General features: G+C 42.5%; 1 protein-coding gene across 3 annotated transcripts in view; it reads left to right on the forward strand.

The window, feature by feature from the left end:
- Positions 1-3278: 3278 nt before the first annotated feature.
- The window catches only part of GRIA2 (glutamate ionotropic receptor AMPA type subunit 2), a 106801-nt gene continuing 85337 nt past the window's right edge, over positions 3279-24742 (forward strand). For 2 of the 3 annotated variants that reach the window (XM_054989573.1, XM_054989574.1), the window contains exons 1-2: positions 3279-3372; positions 4060-4200. In XM_054989573.1, coding sequence (XP_054845548.1) covers positions 3279-3372; positions 4060-4200 — 235 coding nt within the window. The remainder of the gene's footprint in view (positions 3373-4059; positions 4201-24742) is intronic. The other variant, XM_054989572.1, reaches the window with a different exon arrangement.

A 24742-nucleotide genomic window follows, 5' to 3' on the forward strand; every position in this document is an offset into this window, starting at 1 on the left:
TTCCCCCACATATCTGTGTCCTTGCATGTGATGAATCAACCCTCCAATTGTTATGAGAGATCTCTCTTCATGCTGGGCGTACACAGTAGGGATACCTTAATCACTACTACTATTTGAAGAGTTCCTGGTGGATGGGGTCTCTTATTCCTCTGAAAAGCAATAGCCTTAAAAATTTCTTCTCCAGGGCTTGTTTTCAATGGGTGATTGTCCAAGAGTGCCCTCCTGATCCATTGCAAGGATTTGATTGAAAGGGAGAAATGCCGTTGTACAGGAAATCAGGAAAATCAAAGAAAATAAGATGCTCGCAGCTGTTGCCGACGGTAAGCACCCCAGCACGAAAAACAACATGTTTTTTTCAGGAGGTGTTTTTCATAATGCCTAAGAATCTTGGATTTGTTTTTACCATTCTGGAAATCACGGCAATTAGCTGAAACATTGATTTCATGAATATTTTCATTTTGGGATACGTAACCCTGGAAGACACAGAAGCAGGTCAAATAGAGAACGATGCCATGTGGATTCTTCTGAAATCAGAACTGCTTTAAGAAAACCAAGGCAGAGCAAAACATCCACGTTGAAACACTCTAATCTGAAGGGCTATGAAGGGGTCTACGAGATGCTTTTCTAGTGTTGCCAGCCACCCCCATTTTCAGTTGTGCACCTGTCACTCCCAGCCTGAAGGCGGAATAGAAATTTGAAATAAATAAATACTGCATGTGTAACACTATGAACAAGTCCCAGCCTCCATGAGGCAATCACAGAGTATCAGGAGCAATTTCTATTTTTTGTGGATCCTGCTCTAAAAACACAACTTGGCGGGACAAACCAGGACTGCAAGTTGTGTAAACTGTGCTAAGACATTCAAGTCACACTAAGCTAGAAGACAAAAATGCTGATCTCGTCTGTTGTCCTTTACGTGGTAATACAATCATTGACCACTGATGCAATTTGGAACCTAATGCCTTGTGACAGCAGGGAACCTCTGAGTCAGACCTTCCCATTGGCCCCAAACTTCTGACACAGTTCTGTCTTTGTACCGGGCTCTAGTAATTCAGTCAACACACTCCCATTTTTACTGTTCTCTCCCAGTAATTCAATGAATTCCTTGTTTTCTGAAAAGATTCAATGCCCCACAAATCTTACAAGTAGCCTAGCTTTAGAGCCACTAATTTGAATCTGATCCCAGTTGTACCTCACTCTACTTGGATTGCAACTCACTTTTATTTATTTTCTTCATTTATACCCTGCCTTTCTCTCCTATGGAGACCCAAAGTGGCTCATGTCATTTCCCCCCCTTGTCTAAATCTTGTCTGACACTCTAGACCTCTACACACTAGTTCTCTCTAGTGAGCCAGTGGAATGGCTTGCCAGGGACACAAATACAGACTAATATATGACACCTGCTGCTTCCTTATTGCTTTCTGGTGGGTGTTTGCTTCAAAAATGAGAGACTGCTGCACAGGTTTTTGTCATGTACTCAATCCAGCAGACCGCAACTGTCCTCTGCTCTTCCGCCTTCTGAGAAATTCATGCTTTTATTTAGGCAGTCAATTGAAGAATGAAATACCCGGAATCGATCTTGCAAATTTTGCATTTGACTTCTATGCCCTTGAGGAAGTTTTTCAGAAGGAAGCAGGTTGGTAACTGTAGCGCAGTCCTATATGGGTCTATTCAATGGAGCTTAATGGGGCTTACTGCCAGAAAAGTGTTCTTAGAATCATACGATTACTCTAAAACCCTAAGCAAAGTTACACAGTTCTACTGAACCCAGCCAATTTGAAGTTACATCCCAGTTACATGATTACCGTCTTTAAAGCAGAAGCATCAATCTGGGATGTCAAAGGACAGACAATCTGAGAATGCCCACAGTCAAATGTGCAGAGCCCAATGCAGAGGACCTCTTTCCAATCTCTTCAAAGTTCTGCTGGAGCAAGCTCAATTAACCCTTGAATGATGCTCCATAGAAAGCTGGCCAAGATTACATGAGTTAGCTTCAGATGACCATTTTGTTCACATTCTGGATCAAATGTCTTAGGCAATTCTAGGTAATGTGTGTCATGATGGATTCACATAATCCAGGTGCATTGCATGCTGGTATGGAGAATATACCTATGTAAGACTGAGCCTTTCTTAGGAAGAATAAGTAACTCCAGTCATCTGTTCCCCCAGGAACTTACTAGATTTAGTAGCATCCGCCCCCACCCCGCTCAAAACAAAATGAAAATGGCCTTAATTTGACATTCGGGGAAAACAGAATCTTGCGCGGAGAATGCTGCTCGCTCTCTCATCTGGCACGCCAACGCGTCTGATTTTTTTCAAAAAGCGATTAGCATATCAAAAGCAGGCAGGAAACTCTGCTGCAGCTCCTCCTCCGACCAAGATACTCCTTGAACCGTCAGATTTGAGGGAAGTGGGTGGGGGGAGGAAGGGCGAGAGGAGCAAGGAGCTGAGGCGAGCGGGCAGTTGCCAAGTCGTATGTGGCACAGCCCACGTCCCCTTTCGCCCGATCAGAAGCCAATGTAATAGAAGGGGAGGGGGGCGGGATGAACCGTGGCTCCCCAGGCAAACGCCAGCCGGGGCGCTTTGCTGCAGTGGCGGGATGCGGGATGCGGGGTCGGGGCGGGAAGGGGAAGGGGCGGATTCGGCATGAACGCCGCGTCCCCCCCTGCCGCCCGAAGCGGCGCTGCCGCTGCGCTGTCCGCGGTGCTGAACACGGCGAGCGCCCGCCCGCCCCCCCCCCCCTGATTAGCTGAACGGTCAAGTCCAAGGCGCCAGTCCCGTTGCAAAGGCGCGGGGGCGCGCGCTGGGCGGCCTGCGCAGGGCGGGCGAGCAGGGGGCGGGGGCGCGCACAGGGACGGCGGCGACGCACGCGCACGCCGGGTCCTCGCCTGCCTGTGTGTGAGTGTGGTGTGTGCGCGCGTGAGTGTGTGTGAGTGAGTGTGTGTGTGAGCGAGAGACGGGTGCATGTGTGTGGCTGCTTGCGAGGGAGCTGGATGTACCGGAGCGGCGGGACCACAAGCGCGGCATTGACAACGGCAGCCGAGCCGCCTCGTTCTTCCTTGGGCTGGCCTGGGGACCACTGCAGCAGCGGGCCAAAGGGTTTTCCTGCCTAGGGCGACTTTCCAGCTTGGGTCCTTCAGCCGCTCGCCCAATATGCGGAGGATCTAATTTGCCGAGCGAGAAACAAGGCAGGGAAAGGAGGGAGAAGAGGAGGGTCGGCGGCGCCAGGAGAAGCGAAGGAAGGAATATTCCGTGGCTTTGTGGATGCGCTACTTTTCATGGCAATGCAAAAGATTCGGCAGATTTCTCTCTTCCTGGCTCCTTTGGTGTGGGCACTCATCTGGGGGGTCTACTCAAACGGCATACAAATAGGTGAGTGTCCTCTGTACAGCGGATCTCTCGCTGCCCCTCCACAAAATGCTCACAGATCTTGTTTGCCGAGAGGCACCATAGACTGGGTCAGGCCGCCTCTTTCAGCTTCAACTGGCGTCTTCCTGGCACGACGCCCGAAAAGGGAATCGTTTCTGCCGGGGCGAATGGATGCGATGTGCCTCCCTTCTCTCCCGTTGCCTTCGAATGGCCTCGGGTTTTCTCTGCCCCTTCCCTGGGAAGGCAGCCCCTTTCCACTGACCGGCGTGAGTCGTTTAAAACCATCGCGCTGCCGTAACTAGTGCCTGGATGACGCTGGCCAAGGTGCAGTCCACATCCCGCTGAAATAAAACTCCCATTGATCTGAATGGAGCTGGATCGCCCCTTAACGTGAGGAACGAAGGCAGCGTGCTCGGCTTTCCAGAGACTGTGCCCCCCCCCCCCGCCCCATCACAGCATACTTTCTCTGGGGAGCTGCCTGTGCCTGAGATTTTAAGGAGGACAAGGCTCAACCTTTAGATCAACGAGACTGGAGGTTGCTGTTATTTGAGGCAAGCTCCAGGGCTCATGAATGAAGGGCTTTTTTTTGCCTTGGTAGGACTAGCACTGCCCCCCGCCGAGCCTACCACACTGATGTCCTCTCTCTGTGTGTCTCTTGTTCTGTTTTTATGTCTGTTTGTCGTCCTACAGGGGGGCTCTTCCCCAGGGGAGCCGATCAGGAATACAGCGCATTTCGAGTAGGGATGGTCCAATTTTCCACTTCGCAGTTCCGTCTGTCACCGCACATCGACAATCTGGAAGTGGCCAACAGCTTTGCTGTCACCAATGCTTGTAAGTCATGAACGTTCAGTTTATTCAAACCCTTTTGGCTGGTTTTTTTGGCTCCTCGGAATGGCAGAGGTGGGGTGGCAAACTGGGGCACTTTTGCATTAAGCAAAGGGAAGTGTGTGTGTGCGCGCGTGCGGAGGGGGTGGCAGTCATGACTTTGGCATTTAACTCATCCAGAGAAGCTGAAGGGGTTTGGGGGCGGGGTGAGGACATTCAGCGATGGAGGACGCGCCCCTCCTGCTACATGGGCTCTGCTGTATTCCTGCTGTATTTCCATAGCTTGCTCACTGTGCCCTTCTCTGCTCCAGCATCCCCTCCCACTCCTAGATACCCAGACTGTACAGGTAGCTCTGCAAATTGACCAGACTTCCACAGATATCACTCTTGGTCTTCAATGTATTACATAAGACTGGCTGCAGCAGTGACTGGTGGTGGTGTAGGAAGGACTCCACCCTGCTCCATATCTTTGGCCCAGATGGGCTCTGCTGAGGGTGTGGGGGGTGAGGCACACTTGCTTATTGCAAATGGGATTGGATTCTACCCCTGACTCCTTCTGTTGGGATAGTGGCTTATGGGAACAGAATCTATTCTCTTGAGCTGCAGGAATCAGCTGGGGACAAGAACTCTTTCCCTTGCTAAAAGAGGCGATCAGACCATGTTTTCCATCCCACTGTTTCTGGACAGGGGGACATTGGCAGCTGTACGTTCTCCATCCCGAGACACTGAAGCATATCTTTCCATCTTGCCCAATCACTAGAGATCTGCTGGCCGTACGTCTCTTTATCTTTTCAAAACAGGAGAGTTGTCTGGGACTGGATTCCTCTGAGTACTGTTGTGAAGGCATATTGAGACTGCACTTTGTATTATAGGGTACTGTTTATTCCAGGCATAGATATAAAAGGAACTGAAGTGGGAAAAGTAGGAGGGGGAGAGAATTTGGAAGCCCTGTGGATCATGTACTCCTGGTGCACATGGCACAGAACCATATACCAAGCTTGCCCATAGATGTGTTTCTATAAATCCCAGAAATCACAATTGGTCAGAAGCCTTATGCTAAAGAGGAGATTCCCCCAGGCAATCTCAACCCTCAGGCCTCTTTTGGCTTAGTAAAGGGCACATGACAAGAGGATGCTCAGGGAAGCAGCAAAATAGCTGTAAGTGGATTGTTGGGTCTAAGCAGCAATAGCTGCATGACACTGATCAGCCATTTTCCTTTTGCAATTCTCCATGTTAGAATTACACTGTTCTGTCCCTTCCCCAGTAAATCATAGTACTTTAAGGAGCTCTTCTTTAATTTTTGGAAGAAAGCAACTGATTTGGGCACTGAGCACAGAATAAATCTTGAATTCTGGGGAAGAATGGCACCACTTTTGTCTCGGAGTGATATCTCTTTTGCAGGGAGCATTGCTTCGCTGGAATAACAGGCTGGCATGACATAGATCCGGATGATTTTAAAGCTTATACAGTATGCCCATGTGACATAGGTCCCTTCTCTCAGCTGGCATTCCTCTTTTGTACGGTTCCAAAGGTTTTGCAAAGAAGTTCAATAGGTACAATGCTAAGATTGTAAGGGCCAACTAGCTAAAATAATGTCATGATAAAATCAAGTCAATTTACTCATCTGGAATGCACATCTCTATTGGGAGATAGGCTTAGCAAAATGATGAACAGTCATGGCTGGCACTACTAAACTGAAAGCAGTGATCATTTTTTCTCTTTTAAATAAACCAAGAAGTGATGATGTCTTTATTGCATGTTTGTTTGGATTAACGATCTCCAGTCCTTGCATGTTTCAAAATGATCTTGTTAGTGGAGGTAAAACAAGACATGTAATAGAACTTTATTAGAACTGGGATTTTAATCCTTGCACCATTTTTAGTAAAAAGAAAACGTGTTGTCGTTCTTGTTGCTACCGACTAATTGCTGTTGGTTTATGCTGAAATAACAGGGAATGAAGACACTGTGTCGCAGGAATATAGTGTAAAGGTGTAGTACTTAAAAAAATTAAAAGAACAGGAAAGGAGAACATATTGAGGTGATCACCTGAGTAGGAAGTCACTGCCAGCTAAGATGATTAGAACTGCAATTTGTCATGCTGACTTTAAAGGAATGCATCTGGATTGTAGGTCACTTACACTGGTGTTTTTTTGCAAGGGCTGATTCCAAGGTTGTCAAATTCTGTTTCTCGATGAAGGGGGATGTGCCCACCTTTATCTCAAAGCCATCCTGAACATTTACAGAATTAGAGATTTGATTGCAAAACACAGTTTTCTGTAATGGGAATGAATAACATGTAGAGGCAGGTTCCAAAAGACTAGTAAAACCAACCAGGAGCCCAACAGTATTTTAAAGACTAAAATTTGAACTGTGGTATGAACCTTTTTAAAAAAAATATATCCAAGCCTGCCTCATCAACAGAATTAACTTCATGCATGTGATAAAATAGGTTCCTGCCTAAGGAGGTTCAAAGAACAATGAAATTGTTAATTTGTAAGGTACAGCAGAACTCCTTGGTGATCCAGCCTTCACCAGGATAGCAGGACAGATGGCAACAGGAGTTTATCATCTTCAAGCCTGTTTTCAGTTTCAAAGCATAGAACACTAGAACAACTGCACATGACATTAAGAAGAGAGGGCCTCTGACCATGTGCAGTAAACTTTTCTAGTTTCACCCTTTTAGGTTTAGGGCAGGGATGATTGATTCTGAGGCATGTTGGGTCTGGTGTCTTTTTCTAAAAATCAAGTACTGACAAGAGTTGAAGAATATATAGGCTTATAATATGGCACTACTGATATCTGTTTTGGAAGCATAAGAAATAATAAATATTAAACCACTGACGATAAAAGTGAATAAATAAAGCCATTATGAAAATAGAATAAAACAAAAAGGAATAAGATTATTTTTATAGGGAAATAAACATGCACCAATACTTTGGATCACAGTTTCACACCAGTTAATACGTAGATGTGGTAACCACAGTTATCCTTCTCCAAGATGGTAGATGGAATCTGAGTTTGATAAACACAGATAGGTGGTACGGCTACACAAAAGGGGCTGGTAATAATAGGTGTACGTCACTGTCCATGTACCTGGTGTTTTATGCAATAAGCAAAAATTCCAATCTCTGCCTCAAAGAACTTACAATCTAAAGTAAAATAGTAAAAAGTCCAGTAGCACCTTTAAGACTAACCAATTTAATGGTAGCATAAGCTTTTGAGAGCCACAGTTCTCTTCATCAGATGCATCTCATGAAGAGAACTGTGATTCTTGAAAGCTTATGCTACAATAAAGTTGGTTAGTCTTAAAGATGCTACTGGACTCTTTACTATTTTGTGACTCCAGACTAACATGGCCGACTCCTCTGAATCTAAAGTAAGACAACAGAAGAACAGAAAAGGGATAGCTGGGATGGGAAGAAGGGCAAGGCCCATGAGAAAAAGAAGAGATGTGGGAGAATGAAGCTGCAAGAATTTAGCCATTACAGTTGGATTTGAACCCCAAGACTGGGCAAGGGCCACCTAGAGAAAAAGGGTTTTGATGAAGGGTTTGAAAGGGAGTTCCAGCACTATGAAAGTCAGGGATTCTGAGATGCGCTGCTGCGAGAGATAAATGGCTAGAAATGGTTAAGTAGGAGGTCATCATGGGCAGGCCTGTTTTGAAAATAAGGATGGAAATTTGAAGCCTTATAAGGGATTTGTGTTGGATAAGGAAAGGGATTGGCAATCAATGAAGTAATCTGAGGAGGGGATGCACCATCTGTGATATGAATACAGATTTTCACTGCCAGCGAGAATTTCCCTACCCACTTCCTTTCTTTTTCTTTCAAGCGCCTTTGATCCAGTGATCTTGAGCAGCGGATAAGAAGCTTTTATTGCTTTAAGGAAAATATGGTGGAGAGGTACTTGGCCAAAGTCAACGTAGTCCTTGGATCCCTATTCACCAGCAGATAGGGGGCTACATTATCTTTCTGTACAATGGGAGGTAACCTACTGACTTCAATGGTGGTCCAGCTAACATGTAGAAAGGGATGATCTTTTGACCTCTATGCTCAGCTGTTGGCAATCTCAGTGGGATGAGAGCTCTTCAGTTATTCTGATTCAAAAGGCATATTTTAATGATTTACATTTTTCCTCATCTGTTGTGCCAGTATGTAGTATCAGGACGATAACGAGGTTATATACAAGACAGCTACCTTTGATTCTCAGGTTCCTGATTTAGATTTTTTTAAAAATTCAGCTTTCTCTTACTTTGATGTTGACCAAAAAAAGGCCACATTACAGTTGCAGTCTAAAACCTGGAGAAGCAGGTTATGTGGTTTTTTCCCCCCTTGGCTTGTCAGTTAATTTCTCATCTGCTGTTGCTATTTCATTGGCTCATTATCTGTGTGGCAATAAGTCAATACAGATGCTTCAATATAGGCTGAATAATGGTAATACAATATATAATATAACCTAACAGTTGGTATAACTGAGTGGAAAGACTTACTGTGTTGGACTAAGGAGATTTGGGTTTGAATTTATTATACAAAATCATGTTACTAATCAATGTTGTGTATTGCTTTATTGGTAATAGTAAACTCAGGCCCTGGTCACAAGAATAATTATTTCCATTTATGAAACCCTTCATTACTGTATGGGCTAGTTAATCTCTCTCTTACATGCTGTCCATCCTAGTAATTCTAGTAATTCTCATATAATGTAAACATGGCTTCCTCGAGGATTTAGAAGTTATCTGCCCTGAGCCTGCTTGTGGGGAGGGCGGAATACAAATATGATAAAATTAAAAATTAAAAAAAAATAGGGTTGCTGTCTCTGGATTGGGAAATTCCTGAAGACTTTGGGGTTAAGCCTGGGAACAGCAGTGTTTGTTGAGGGAAGGGACCTCTATGGAATGCAATGCCGTAGAGTCCGACCGTTTTCTCCAGAGGAACTGATTTCTATAGTCTGGAGATCAGTTGTAATTCCAGGACATTTCCAGGCCCCATCTGAAGGTTGATGGTAACCTTAGTAATGAACCTCCTTGAGTACTTATTATTTGTATAGGATCTTCAATGTGCCATACAAGAAGACTAAGTCCCTGTCCTGAAAACTGTAAAATATAAAATTTGATGTAGGCAACAAAGGGAGGGAAGGGAGTTGGAAGCAAAGATAAATAGAGGACGAATGTGCGTTCATTTCAATTACATGCCCGGAGGGCTCATTTTAGTAGAAAAGGGGAACTAAGGGAATTTGCTGAAGGTTTGATGGGAAAGGTGGGTTTTGAGGAGAGAGCTGGAGGAAGATGGAACCATGTAGATGTAAGGACAAGTAGATCCAGCCATAAAGGGCAGAAAAGAAGAAATGAAAGGATCTGTTGCTGGAACCCTGAAAGCTTCCAAATACTTGTATGATACTTAAAAAGAGGAGAATCATTTGGCAGAACCAAAGACCGTCAGAAAACGGAGTGTAGTGACGTTGGAAGAATGAAAGCCACAGAAAGTGATCAAGAATGGACTGAGAATGGAGAGATGGAGGGGCAAGACCACAGATGGCGTTGAAAGTATGGGTTAAGGCTTTTGTATGTGGATATTTATATGCAAGTATTAATGCCGTATGGCAGGGATTTCCTGAAACCTATATAGAAGCAACTTGGTTAATGTAAGACTTGTTATACAAAAAAGAATTCAAAGAACAGGTGAGATCCTGAGCTTAGAGGTTTTTGTTGGCATCTTAATTATGACTTCAAAAAGATGCTCCTGATAGTAGGAACAGAGGACTGGAAAGAACATTAAAGTGACAAAGATGCTCAAATACTTTAGAACTGATGTAGTACATTGACAAGCAGAGGTGCAGTTCTCTCTAACACGCATGCACCATGCATTGCAGTCAGTAGGTTAGTGGATTCACAAAATGGCTTTCAAATGTGACATAATTACAGTGAATAGGTATCAGCCAGTGTAAATCAAAGACAAAACGTTCCTACAATTAATTCTTGTCAAAAGGCATAATCTCAGAGTGTTGTTCACACGTGATGTTGAATCAATTGCGGTTGCTATACTTTATTATGCAACACATGAACTCATTCTTTGGAAAAACATTGTATCTGAAATAACATCAGATGATACCGAAATGCTATAGACTGTATGTTTTTAATGACCTTTCCATGCATGGAAGTTGCAACCTGATGGAGCAGCCATCAAATGAAAAACACACAAGTTGATTAGCACTAAACCAGTACTGACATTTTAAAAAGCATACTAAGATAAGCACAGTTGAATAGCTGGCCCTAACCATAAGCTGTAAGAACCAGCCCGGAGGCATCAGTCTTTATCATCCATCCCTTTCAACTCATCGGACCTTTGAAACATGTTTAGGACTGGGCTGTTAAGGGTTTAGAGATTTCTTTTTACTATTTTCTTATCCTCTGAGTTTTCTCTGAGCCCAGAGATTCTGTAGCAGGTGTTTCCTTGGCTAACTTTCATAAAAGCACCTCCAGGAAATCAAACATCATGAAAAAGATGTTCATAAGAAAGTTTTCTCAGTAATTTACTGTGAGTAGGCTATTGTTCCTACTTAGCAACTACTCGTGCTTGTAAATGCCTTTGCTACAATCTAGTGGGAAAATATTCAGTTATATAATATGAAAGGGAAATTCAAAAATTTAAAAACTGTATTAATGTTATTTAAAGATGGTTGCTAAATGCTGTAATTGACAGCCTCATTAAAATGCTTTAGTTTCACCAGGCCTGTGTGTGCCTTTAATAGTCCGCAAGACTGTAGGCAAAATGGTATCCAGCAGATGGCAGAGTTCTCCTAGCAATAGGAAGACCACCCTGATCCATCCCCCCTGCTCTTCTATGCTAGCAAGTGAAACTGTATGTTTTTGTAACTAGATTCTGAATTTTTTGAAACATGCATTTGGAAAATAGGCAGGAGTTCAAGGAGTTGGCTGAAAAGTTCATTTTAAATATCAGAAATAATAGTCAAATAACATGTAATAATAACAAAAAGCCACAAGACTATGAGTGGGATCCAAGGACTTTCTTTCATTTAGTCTTCTTACACTGGGCAGTAATGTCTCACTTGATGGAAGGAAATCCTTCCAGGCAGTCCATTGTGCTCTTCATTTGGTTTTCTAGAAATATTTTTATGGAGTTATTATTCAAACCATGCAGTTGCAAGGAAAATGGAAAGACACATACAAGGAGCAGGTAGCTTTTAAAAACCTGCTCACCCCATCCTGTAAATGAATACCCAAGATCAAGAGACATGGCACATTTAAGAGAAAATACCAGTAATTACCCCTTAGGAAGTTACAGTCAAAATTTCAGCCATGAACTAGAGTTTCTGTCTTGCTGGATATCGCTTTAATTTGTCACAATGTAAACACAAATACCCCAAATGTACCCAAATACAAAAATGACTTTATTTCCAAAAGTTCTATCCCAAGAATGTTGATGTTGAATATTTTCTGAGTTCTTGTACAATTGTGGACTATTCTGCATCAGGTTTTCTGCTATTCGGCTTTGAATACAAGTGTAGCTTGGAGGGTTCATGGAAAACCCTCTTCTTTCCACACTTCGCATATTTTTCATGCCTGTTCATGGCCATTATTCCCTTGATCACAACCATCATTTTCCTGCTGCTTCCCTTCCAACTTTAAAAGATTTCCAATCAACGTTTCTGTCATAAATGTGACCCCTTTCATGATGGAAGCAGCCCAAGAGATTTGACTATGTCACGTTGCCACAAAAGGCAAACAGATCCTTTGCATGGCCCTCACATTGGAAGAGAAGAGGAAATGTATCTAGATTTCCATCCAATGCACAGGACCATTGGCAATCTAAAGCAAATACCCATGATTAGATCAGGCTGAAGAAATAATGAGGACGACGATGATGATTGATTGATATGCCGCCCTTTAGGACAACTACACCCACTCAGAGCAGTTTACAAAGTGTGTTATTATTATCCTCACAGCAATCACCCTGTGCGGTGGGTGGGGCTGAGAGAGCTCTGAGAGCTGTGACTGACCCAAGGTCACCCAGCCAGCTTCAGGCGGGGAGTGGGGAATCAATAATGGACTGGACTGCAGTTTGTAACAGCAAGTTATGAAATAAAGCAATAATTACATTGCTTCCTCAATTTGTAAATGTATTGATGCTAGCTGAGTAGTTTGCTCAATAATTTTAAGAGAGAGGATTTAAATTCTTTCCTCCAAGATTTAACTATTGTCTCTGAACAAGCTGGCATGGTTCCTTTTTTCCATTGCATGGAACAGACGTGTATGCGCTGAGGGTTTGAGAATCAAAGTTTTTTGGGAGAAAATGTTTCAAAGAGCGATGTTGCTCCCCAAAACTTCAGTGTGAAGTGCATCTGAGAGTAAGTGGAGGTTAGTGTATTATCATCTCTGCTTCTAAATGTTGGATTTCTAAATAATATACAGCCTTTTCAAGAATTCCATATAGAGTATAGGCTGGGCTCACCTGTCTCAGGTGTGTCATCAAAGTTCTTGCTTTGTGCTTGAGATACACTTGGAATCTGGAATGGGGTAGGTTGATCTCTGTTGGCTTGTTATGATGTAAGGACATATACCATGGTCATGAAGGACTTGTAAGCATACATCTTGGATGAATGGAGCATTTATTTTCTTTCTTTCTTTCTTTCTTTCTTTCTTTCTTTCTTTCTTTCTTTCTTTCTTTCTTTCTTTCTTTCCTTCCTTCCTTCCTTCCTTCCTTCCTTCCTTCCTTCCTTCCTTCCTTCCTTCCTTCCTTCCTTCCTTCCCAATGAAAACCAAAAGCAGCTTACATCATTCAACTAACCTGTGAGAAAGGCTAGGCTGACATTGTATGACTGAGCTTCTGTGACAGAGTGGGGATCTGAACCAGAATCCCCCAGATTCTGGCCTGACACTCTAAGCCCTATAACACACTGGCTCTCTTTGATACTATATTTTGCTCCCTGGGTTCATGGGACCTATTCAATTAATGCACTAGGCTCCCCTCTCAACCCTGACCCTTGAAGCTCAATTACAACACTCTTTATTCTATCACCTTATTTGTGAGAGAATCTGTGGTACTACAGACAAGAAGATGGTGAGTGTAAGACCTGGCAGTGTATCAGAGGTTTGGAAGATAGTGCTTGGAAACATAGAACTTTTAGCATTTATGACTTTGGGGGAAAGCTATAAATGAATCTCCAATTAAAACTCGAGCTTTCTTTTAAAAGTACATTGTTGCTTTGGCTCACTTGAAGAAATCCATTATAACCAGTATTTTATGGAGCACCATTTATAATCAATCACCCAAAGTGACAAACGCGGAGGAGATTGATATAATATCTTCTGATACACCATAAAATCCCCGATGAGATAGCACTTATTTTATGTATTTTTATAGCAAAAATTATTTAAATCTCTTCTGGAAGAGTTTCCTACAGGGTATAGTAGAAGTGTCATAAAAGAAACATGTTATTCCTATATTCTCAGCACAAAGGTAATATATGTGAGTTCTTGAAAGTCAAATACTGTTAGCGCAACAGAAGGTGGATCATTTCCATTTTAAATCAAATCTCACAGCTCTGCCGGGACCACAAAACCAAGACATCCTGGCAAAGGGAGGCTGACTCATTCATTCATCTCAGGTCCATTTGTAATGGGCACAATCCTGCACTTTTTCTGGATTGAGAAATTGCTGAAATTTGTGGTAGGCACAGGGGAACTTTCATGTTATCGTGAATCCCAAATCTGAAAGACTACGGCAGATCTAAAACAACCAATCCTTGCCCAAATTCCATAGCAATCCAGCATATCAAAAAGGAAGGAAAGCTTGCTCAGTTGGACATATAAAGTTAAAGGATATATTCTTAGATATAAAAAAAAACTAGATAAAACATTTAAAGCTTTGAAGAAAGAAATTGCTGCAGTAGTGAATGTTTATTGGTAACAATAAATGCTTGAAACTGTTTTCCAATACAGAATGTGAAGTTAGGCAGGGGTATCTTTAGGTATTTGTTTTTAGCGAGGTATATTGATCAACAACAAAAAAATTATTTAAAATATTTGTATATCCAAAATGTATCTAGTAGACATAAAGCACATTACAGCGATAGCAATAATAGCAATAATAAGCAGCATTTCATTGCATCAGCTGGCAGTCCATCCAGGACACACCAAGACTGAAAGTATGTCAGTGGAATGAAATTGGTAAATATTTAAGTATGTCTGTATAACAGGAACACAAACAGGGTCATGTGAATTCACGGGGGGTGGGGTGGGGAAATCACCTTTTGCTAATGAGCATTTTTTTTGCTTACTTACAAAATTTATTCTGTTGAGAAAGAGAATATACAAGACATTTTCCAGGGGCTACCAAGGTGCATACTCTGCCTCCTGAAAATCTTATTCAACTCTCTATTTGGTTTACAAATATAAAATGTCTCTATTTGATTTAGAGATATAAAAAGTTATTGAAGGCATCATTTTACTTACTTACTGAATTCATAGTCCACTTTTCACTGAGGCTCAAGGTGCATTACAAGATATAAAACAGTGCAACTACCCTATGAACAAAGCAATAGGACTAGGATTACAGAATTAGAGAAGAATGTGAACAGCAAACCATCTAAGGCAAAATATACTATAAACGATACAAAAAGTGGATTACAAACTAAAGATAATGCAGTAAAAGCAGCTGATAGATTGTTCCCCTTTGGGGAGGAATAGACATGGGGGGGGGGTGCAGTATATGCTGTGTGTCAGATCTAAAATTAATGTGCCATTTAAGAACACAGAGCTAGATCCAGTAAAATGAAAAAAAAATTGATATAAATATTACTATGCTCTAGCAAGGCCAGAAGAACTCAAGAACTCTGGCCTAGCCAAGAACCCTAGTTATCTCAGGGCCAAACTACAAGTGATGCCTGACACTAGTTGGACACTTGTCAGCTTCCCTCAAGTTTTGATGGGAAATGTAGGTAGCTTGGACAAGTGACAGTTGAAAAGTCAATTGGACAGCAGTTGGAGAGCCAAGCTGCAAGACCAGGATGCCTACATTTCCCATCAAAACTTGAGGGAAGCTGACAAGTGTCCAACTAGTGTCAGGTGTCACTTGTAGTGTGGCCCTCAGACTTCTCCTAGGCAATGTGAATTGGTCAGAGAGTGTGGTTCTGGCCAGGTTTGATGTGTTGGGGAGGCCTTGGAGGAAGCATGGCATAGGAAACAATGGAAACCAGGATGGCTGGAGACACCTTGTTCGGGGGCCCATAAAATGGAATTCCTTTGTCAACCTTGGGAGGTATTTAGGGTAGAGGGAGGTCTTCGTTCCTTGCAGTATGGATGCCATTTGTGCTAAAAACACCCAAAGATCCCCTAGTCCCCAGTAGGAAACAATGGACTCAGAAATCTGGAAATTGGGGTGGGGGTGGGTGACCAAAATTATACACAAACCAGCGTGAGGATACCCAGAAATTCAGGATTACAGTACTGAAGGCATTCCAAATCTGAATTTTACATTTTCTTTTCCGAACTAGACCCTCCAGTTTGTACAGGCAAATGATTGCTGTGATCTACTCTATGTAAATTTTAGTACCAAGTAAACAGGGTCTTAATGCAAGATTGAAAGCCAGTTTTGAGAATACCAGCAAGACCCATAGAATATTCTGTTCTGTACAGTACTCAAATATAACTCCATTGACATTGTATAGTTACAGGCAGTTAGTTAACAATACTGTGACCAGCAACTCTGTATTTCCCATTTTTGTGTGTGTGTGAATAACTGAATACTTACAATAAAATTCTCTGCATACTCAGAAGCAAATGCCACTATGCTCAATGGGGCTGACTCTTAGGTAATTATGTATAAGATTTCTGCCTTAATTTTTCAGATCTCTCTAATATCTCTTGGACATTTTGCATAGTGTTTAAACCAAAGAAACAGCTGTCTAAGGAAGAAAAGTAGTTGGCTTAAAAAAGAGAGACCATCTACATTACATCTAGAGGTGGGCATGGACAAAAAAACGGACCAAAATTTGACATAGACTGGCCCAGTTCGGCATTTGTGAACCGATGGGTCATCATGAGATGGGTGTTTTTCATGCATGCGACTACTTTTGGGCCAGTCTGTTGGTCCATTAGTCCGTGAAAGCAGACTTGCCTGTGCCAAGCAATAAATTCCCTAGGTAATGGAGGGGACGTCTGCAGACCTTCTCTGGCTGTCAGACAGAGAGCTCCCATTCTTCTCTTTGAGAGCAGAAGGAGTAAATCCCCCCCCCCCACCTCTCAGGCAAGTGGTTTCTGTTTCCAGCAGGCAGTAAGACCCGGAGAAACTGCAGGGTGGATTTTTCAGTCACAGAGGGACGTATTTGAAGCTTTTGCTTGAGATTCTGGCTGTTTCTGTTCCACAGCCAGGCTCAGGGGCTAAGCCTGTGAGGACTCACAATATATTATACTTATTAACAGTATCATTATTATTTAGAGCACGTGTCCCAGCTGGGAAGGTGCCTGGGTGGGTCAGGGCTCTGGACCCCACCTTTGGGAATTCCTTGCCACTAGACCATGAGGATCCGTGGTTTTGAAGCTTGTTTTTGTGCCGGGGTGGTGCAATGAAGTGGTGAGTGCATGGTTTTTTGGGTACAATTTGTGGCAATAGACATGATATGGGATTGTGTGGTGGATTTTGGGTGGCCCCATGTAAAAACCATGAGGATCCATGAGGATCCATGCTTTTGAAGCGTGTTTTTGTTCTGTGGCGGCGCCATGGATCGGTGGGTGCATGTTTGTTTTGGTGCTGTCTGTAGACTACGACATAATCTATAATATGACAGCCTTTTTGTTTTGTTTCAATATAAAAATCATATGAATTCATGATGAGGAGGATCCATTTAAAATAATCTGGATCCCTTTGATTTGTTCCCAGAGACTGTCATTCCACTCTGGTGGCTGTCATTCTAGGTTGCCAGCTCCAGGTTGGGAAATTCACGGAGAATTTGGAGGTGGAGTCTGAAGAAGGCAGGGTTTGGGGAGGGGAGGAACCTTAGCAGGGTATAATGCCATAGAGATCTTGCTCCAAAGCAGCTGTTTTCTCCAGATAAACTCATCTCTGTGGCAAGGACGGAAAGAAGGGGTGGGTGGGGGAAAACCCCCCACAAACTCAACCCAAACAAGCAGGGGAACAAAATCGAGGGGTTAAGTAACAACCTCTCTCTCTCTCTCTCTAAGAGTATTTATTATAGATGTGGAGGATAGATGTGCACCAATATAGATTAAAAACACATGTTGGTGCACATTTATAATGAATACTCTTTATATATATATATGTTGTTACTTAACCCCTTGATTTTGTTCCCGAACTCATCTCTGTGGCCTGGAGATCAGTTCAGAGAGATCACCTGCCACCACCTGGAGGCTGGCAACTCTAGGCCCAGAGCAGAGCAGTGCATCTAAGCTTGTGCAGAAATATCAGAGAACAGCATGTCTGCAGAGCACTTTCCGTTCTCTAACTCCGTTCCATGTTTTCATTGCAACTTTTTCGTGCTGCAATGTATCTCAATAGAGCCAATGCAAGTAAATTGGCATTTGCTGCTCCTATTATATCCAATGGAACTTTCCTGGGGCAGGTGTTTTTGGTGTCTATAACTCAGACGTCCGAAATTCTATCTTCACCAAACTTGGAGGGTGGCTGGAGGAGAGCCTCCTGAAGACTCCCTGCATGTTTGGCATCTCTGGGTGTGAGGGGGCTGTCCTAGGGCCTCTGGAAGTGATGGACCACAGACCCACGAACCAGTCTGCAAACTGGGGCAGGTCCATGAAAAGTTCATGGTCTGTGGTCTGTGAAATAGGATGGACCATGGACCAATTACATCCCTTTGGTCTAGTTCAGAATTGAGAATATGAAAATATATTTAATGACTGGTGTAGCTTCAGAGTTAACCTACGCAACCTTTAAAAGTAGGACAAAAATTCCAAACAGATTCTGTGTTGTCTGAGTTAATGCAGATTGTCTATCACATTTATAAAGTCAATGTTGATTCAAAACCTGTTAAAGATCAGTGATATCCATCAAAGTTGGTGGTGGAGACAGAGGCTCCATTTTTTCTCCTTTGATATTGCAGCTCCTTTCCCAAGCCTTATCTCCTGGATTCAGCTCCTGTAGTTAGCAAGCAAATGGGAAAGGACTCAACAAATTGCTTTGAATGGGGAAGACATTTTCTATCAAGCTGAACAGCAACCAAATGCAGGATAGGTTTCCTCTGTTCTTTTGTTTCAGGCTCTGCAGTGGGCCTCTTGTGACAGAGGTGCATATAAAGATAGTTCCCCCCAACTGTCATGTGCTATCCACTGAATTTCCAGCTTTCATGTTTTAAATAAATAAGCTTTTGCCCGTTTCATTGCAGAGATATAAGAAAAAATGTACAAGGATTTTTTACCTGGATTGCCTGGAAGGAATGTGGGCAGGGAAAGTGCAAGGTGGTTCGAGTCAAATCAATTAACCCCTGTCAGCTAACCATGACTATTAACATTTCCCATGGCAAAAACTACATAGCACATATTTGTCAAAATTGTTTAATACCCACTTCTATATTCTGCTAATTTATTTTGCCCTATTAAAATTCCAGTTTTAGTGATCCTGTATTGGATAGTAGTATCTCATTGTTTAAAATTCTGAAATTGACGAATGGTCTTTATATTCAGCAGAAACAACCGTGATCATTTTTTTACATGCCAGTTTTTCATTTAGTACCTTCTACAATTTCAATTACGTAATGCTACATTTGGTTTAATAAAAAATTGCATTTCTATGGCTATTGTAAGTTAAGAATGCTTTGTCAGCAATGTTAGACTAGATTTCTATTTATGAATGTCTCATATGTCCCAAGTGCTCCCTGAGTATGAAAAAATGAGCTTTTTTCAATGAGAATTATTTATCTAATTTCTCTGATACAATTTGACATATATGACATTTGGAAAGTCCTTATTAAGAAGTTTTTTATATGGCGTTCAGTGTAGTGCTCAAGCTATTTAAAAAAGATATCCACACAATTCATTCCAGTAGTATCCTTTTGACATTTTAATTAAAATTTGCTTCTTGGGGACTCTTCAGTTGTAGATTAATAGCACTGTGCTTTGCTTAAGTCTTGCTATGGTGGCTCAAGGTATTTTGCTTTTTGAGGCAGCAATAACAGCCACTGGTCCTTGCATCATCAATGCTGCCCCCCCCCGATCCAGATGTTAACCCTCCCTTTCCTCTTTGTGCCCTGCTTTTTAAACATAGTGCAACAAACTGCAAACACCCCACAGTGCTCCTCTCTCAAGAGTTTGCCCCCCCCATTTTGTTTGCCCTTGCAAAACAAACAGTACTCACATCCTCACAAGTGTCATCAGAGTGCCTGTGCAGTGGTCAAATGCTCTGAACTGATTAAGAGTAATAAAAACTTTATTGATGGAACTAACAAACTGGATAGAAAGAGGAGAAAATAATCTAGCTATCTTGCCAGTTGACAGTATATGGAATTCTACAGGAAGACTTCAGAATAGTATTCTGCTGACAGACAAGGAAAAGCCCTTTAGAAAGAAGGTGCACTGCCTACAGTCCTGCCTAACTACAGTTTGCTGCCCACGGAAGGATGTTTCCCCCCACTGCATCATAACAAGACATTGCTATGCTATACGCCAACAAGAAGAAGCAGGAATCTCATGAGAGTTTGGGAACTGGCATGTCTGGTTTTCCGCACAGCTTTAGAGGAAGCCTGGGGAAACAAAGGTTATCTCCTCTGGCTCCAAGGAAAAGCAAGGGGGGGGGGTAGCAGGTTGGCAACTGACTGGTTGATGGCAGGCAAGGGGGAAGGTTCTTGCCTCCCCAAATCTGCTTTCAGAATAGGCCACCCCTTGCACTGGACCACAAGGTTATAGAGCTGGCCCTGAAGTCAGACTGTATTCAGAAATTCTGGCAGTGATAAACCAGTGGGTCGTAAGTCAGATGACTGCATCTCTTTTAACATACACTGAAACATGGTTGTTGTGGAGTTTCCGGGCTGTATAGCCGTAGTCTTGGCATTGTAGTTCCTGACGTTTTGCCCGCAGCTGTGACTGGCATCAGTGACTGTCGCAGCTGCTGGCGAAATGTCAGGAACTACAGTGCCAAGACCACGGCTATACAGCCCGGAAACTCCACAACAACCATCGTTCTCCGGCCGTGAAAGCCTTAGACAATATGTTGATACACTGAAACAATTCAACCTACACTATAAAATTTTCAGAAATTATCTTCTGAATACCCTTCATCATGGATTTTTAAGTTATTCCTTATCTCTTTGGCATGCAGATTCATATCTCTTCTCTTTTGTTCCCAGCAATGTGAGTCTTTGCCAAATGCAAGGTGTCCATCACAATGACAGACCCTTCGGGGAGATGATCTCTGTTGCTTTTTTGTAGTTCCAAATTATTTCATTGCCACTCAGTTAATGTTTCCCCCTATATGTACAACACTCTTCAGAAGCTGCTCATATGAGAGCCTAAAAGCATAACAGTCAGTGTAATCAGGGAAATGGCTTCTAGGCAGGCATGCCCAAGAGCTCAAGAACATGGATTGCTGTCTGTCAAATGATTCATTATCCCATTGTTGTATTTGCAAAAAGAACAGCGGAACTTACTCGCTCATGTGTGATACGACTGATATTCTTCCACTTGCTCATTTTGAAGCACTTGCTGTTGTTGAGGGCACTGTTTTCAGTAGCTTTGCACTGTGGGAACTGTCCAGTGCCCCCTCACTTACAGTTAGGACATTCTGTTCTCCAGTGCGCTAACAAGTGTGGTCACTGCACCCCAAGAATTCTGTAAGGAGTGGGGTCAAAGCCTTTTCACCTTTTTAATTATTGAAATGAGTTAAGATGAGTTTTCATGTGCTTGAAGAAGAATTCATTGGATTGATGGGTTTTTGGATGATGCGATTTTTGGTGAAACACAAATAGAACCTCATTTCTCCAGCTCCCCCCCCCCTTGAAAAGAGCAATGTGTGCGTACATGTTCACTGCACCGCTGCCCAACACTTACCTTGACGCTTGCCTTCCCCAAAGATTCCTCGGAGTCCATAAACATGGAACCCTGTTGTAGCATGCTCTCAAACTTGGTGGGTCAATGTTTTAGAGGGAGGACTGTGTTCTGTGCAGTTTTGGTGCTCTTAGCTGCAAAAACAGCTGCACCAGAGCTTCATTTCCCCACTCCCTCTAAAATAACAGCATGCATCTGCACATGCGCAGCCGACATGCAAGCAACAGGCTGAAATTCATGAAACAGAAAAACCCCAAATGGATCAGTTCTGAGCCAGCAACGGACTACCTGGAACAAACAGGAATAGAATGAAATTAGTCTGGAACCTCCGGAACAAAAATGGAAATTTTCTCAGTGCACATCTCTAATATAAACTATGCAGACATTCTCTACTACATATATTGGAGACATTCAGACATGATAAGCTGCAGTTTGATTAATGTCTGCTTTATTTTAATGTCTGAATGTTGGTCTCCCAATAAACTTTGGTTTCTTGGAGGGGAGGGCATTATATCAGGATTCTAAACCACAGCTTGTACCTGGTTTGTTAATTCATTAAGGCAATTTATTACCTTGCTATTCTTTGTGATAGCAGCCAAAAGCTTCTTATAGAAATACCTAATTTAAATAAACAACAATTAAAAGCAGCAAAATCCAATTCATACAGAAAAAAAATGAAAAACCCACATCCTGAGTAGATTCTGAATCCAGAGCTGGCTGACTAAAAGAGCCCAGGTTCCTTTACCTGCAAAATAGTCAGAGACAGAAACACAGCTGAGATGCTGTGCAGCAGGCAAGATGCTCCCTTAGCCAATTATGGTTTGTACTGGTTGTGGTTTGTCATGATGGCCAGCTGCAGAAATCCCAGTTTGTTCAGCAGAGCCACCTCTTACAAGCCACCTGGGTACAGAGTGGTAGCAAAGTAATGTATCCAATGAACTGCTTTATGAAAGATGCTGCCAATGAAACAAAGAAAAGGTGATGCACAGGAACTTCCATTTTTTGCTGCTTCTTGTAATGGGAGGAAAGGGCAGTGATGAGCTTCCCTGCAGGCATGTATGGAGAAGCTTGTGTTTCCTTGCTACTTCCCATCATTTGTTTAACAGCCCTTCCTTTCCCCCTACAGACTTGATTGTTAAAAAAATTAATCAGTTGTGACAGCAAACAAAGGGCTGATTTCTGAGACGTCCTCCTGAGTATTGGCCCTTTTGGATTGATTTATATGAATGTTTTCAAAATTTCTTCTTCTACCCTTTTTTTACCATGTGTTGTGATTTGTATGGTCCAGAAAAATCTGGTTCTTTGATTCTGGCTCCAGTAAGGAACATCAGCATAGCTATTCCCAGCTAGCCCAAAGGCAACTGCCTACATGCAAACCAAGAGTGTGACTACAAGTGACTTTCTTCACATGGAGAACACTTGATTTTTCTTGCAAGTTTACCTGGGAAGTGAAGTCTGAGTGGTCCTTCCCCTCTCTGTTAGAATCGCTGCCTGAAGAGCCACAAGAGAGCTTTGTTTGGGGGCGGGCAGCTGCTACTTTCTCCCAGGGCATCCTGCAGGTTGCTTGCTCCTGGGGAGCTGCTCTGGAGAAAGCGGCAGTGTCGGTGAAGCTTCAGCCGCAGCAACAGTGGAAGGATCTGCTGCAGATTCTTCCGCTGTCGCTGTGGCTGAAGCTTCACCAACATGGCTGCTTCCAGAGCAGCTCCCCAGGAGCAGGCAGCCTGCAGGACGCCCTGGGAGAAAGTAGCAGCTGCCTGCCCCCAATCGAAGCTCTCTTGTGGCTCTTCAGGCAGCGATTCTAACAGAGAGGGGAAGGACCACTCGGACTTCACTTCCCAGGTAAACTTGTGAGAAAAATCAAGTGTTCTTCACATGAAGAAAGTCACTTTTAGCTTCACTCCAAGCTGTAAGGTTCACATGAAACACTTGTTTCTTTGGAAAATGTTGAATTGATATCACACACCTCAAAGGAACAATAAACAAAATCTTAAATTTCCCATAGCTGCAGAGGGTAAAAAAATGCATATTATTTCTCCTTCTGCCAATTTCCCCCTTGAATAACCCCTCCAATCCTGATGTGCCAGAAAATGTGGACAATGATATTTTAAGCCATAACTTGCAAACAAGCTTGGTTGATGTGACATCAGCAAATAACAAATGTCTCATAGGATTTAGTTCCAGGAATACAAAAGTGGCTTTCAAACTCATACGGATAAGGCTATTTCCAGATGGAAGTTTCAACAATCCGGTATTCTGACTCAATAAACATCAGCAAGTCACATGCAGGCTACGCTGATCCCATGCTCAGGGCTGTTAAGAATAGATGGTATTACATTACAATGACAGTTTCATTTTTGCCAATGTGGTCAAAAAGGAAAATTAAGTCCTATGAAAAAAAGAAAATGTTGTCATGCTGTCAGGAAAACCTTATGGACTTTTAGGACAAAGACATTCTGAATGAAGCAGGATGAAGTCTTCGTTAAACTGGATGCATTTTTTCCCTGTGCTTTTCCAGAAACTTTAATAAAAATAGTTTCCGGCAATGAATTAAAGTGGCATTAAGAACCCACACGACTCGAGCCTGCTTTAAATGCTCAGATAGCAACGTTGGATCCACATCTGAGGCACAAGCATGAACCCTTTTCATGAGAGGAAAAAGCACGGATGTTTGACAACCCCAGCCTTATTTTTATCATTGTTCAGTTTCGAGAGCTTGAAACATTAAGATACTAAATCCCATTTTTTGTTCACAAATACCATTCATGTCACCAATAGTGTTCTTCAGATTCTGTCAGAAACTACTACTAAAGAAACTCTACTAGAGTTATTCTACAAAGGTTTGTTTGAATTTGACTTGTCAAATCCTCTAAGCTTATCTTCATGCTTCTATGAAGGCAGTCGGCATTCCCAGACTCCCAGTCTCAGCTGAAGTGACTAACCGAAGCTCCTTAACTGTCCAATTATCTGGCCACCAAAGGGCAAACTTGACAGAGGCTTATAGTTATTCAAGTCAGTTGGATGAAAGGAGGAACAAGTGACATCAAAATGGAGGTTTAATGGTCAAAACAACAGGGATGAGAAGTTCAAAGTTATCCCTAAAAGAACTTGCATTCTTTGACTACCTCCACTGGATACCTGGAATATCATTATTATAGAAGATGACCACAGAAACTTCTTTGTCCTCCACTCTGATGCTCATGAAGTGTTGAATATCCAGTTGGAATTGGCCAAGCCAGGCTCATCCAGCCACATCTTGGTAATGTAGACCAGGTCAACAATCTTGAGCTTGTTACTCGAAATCTGGTTTTCTGTGTGTAGAGAGAAAGAGCTGCATATTAGGATTGTCACACAAATCTATGACAATGTCTGTGGTTCCATCAAAGTAGAACAGGGTTTCAAAATTACAAGCAGAGATTGTTTTCAATACCATGACAATAAATACTCTGCATTCTTTATTCACAACATACTTGAAAACTTTTGTGGTAAGTTGTTTTCAGTAATCTTGTTGATCCTCACAAAAAG

Source organism: Eublepharis macularius, chromosome 10 (assembly GCF_028583425.1).
Source record: "Eublepharis macularius isolate TG4126 chromosome 10, MPM_Emac_v1.0, whole genome shotgun sequence".
In the NCBI taxonomy this organism is placed as follows: Eukaryota; Metazoa; Chordata; class Lepidosauria; order Squamata; family Eublepharidae; genus Eublepharis; species Eublepharis macularius.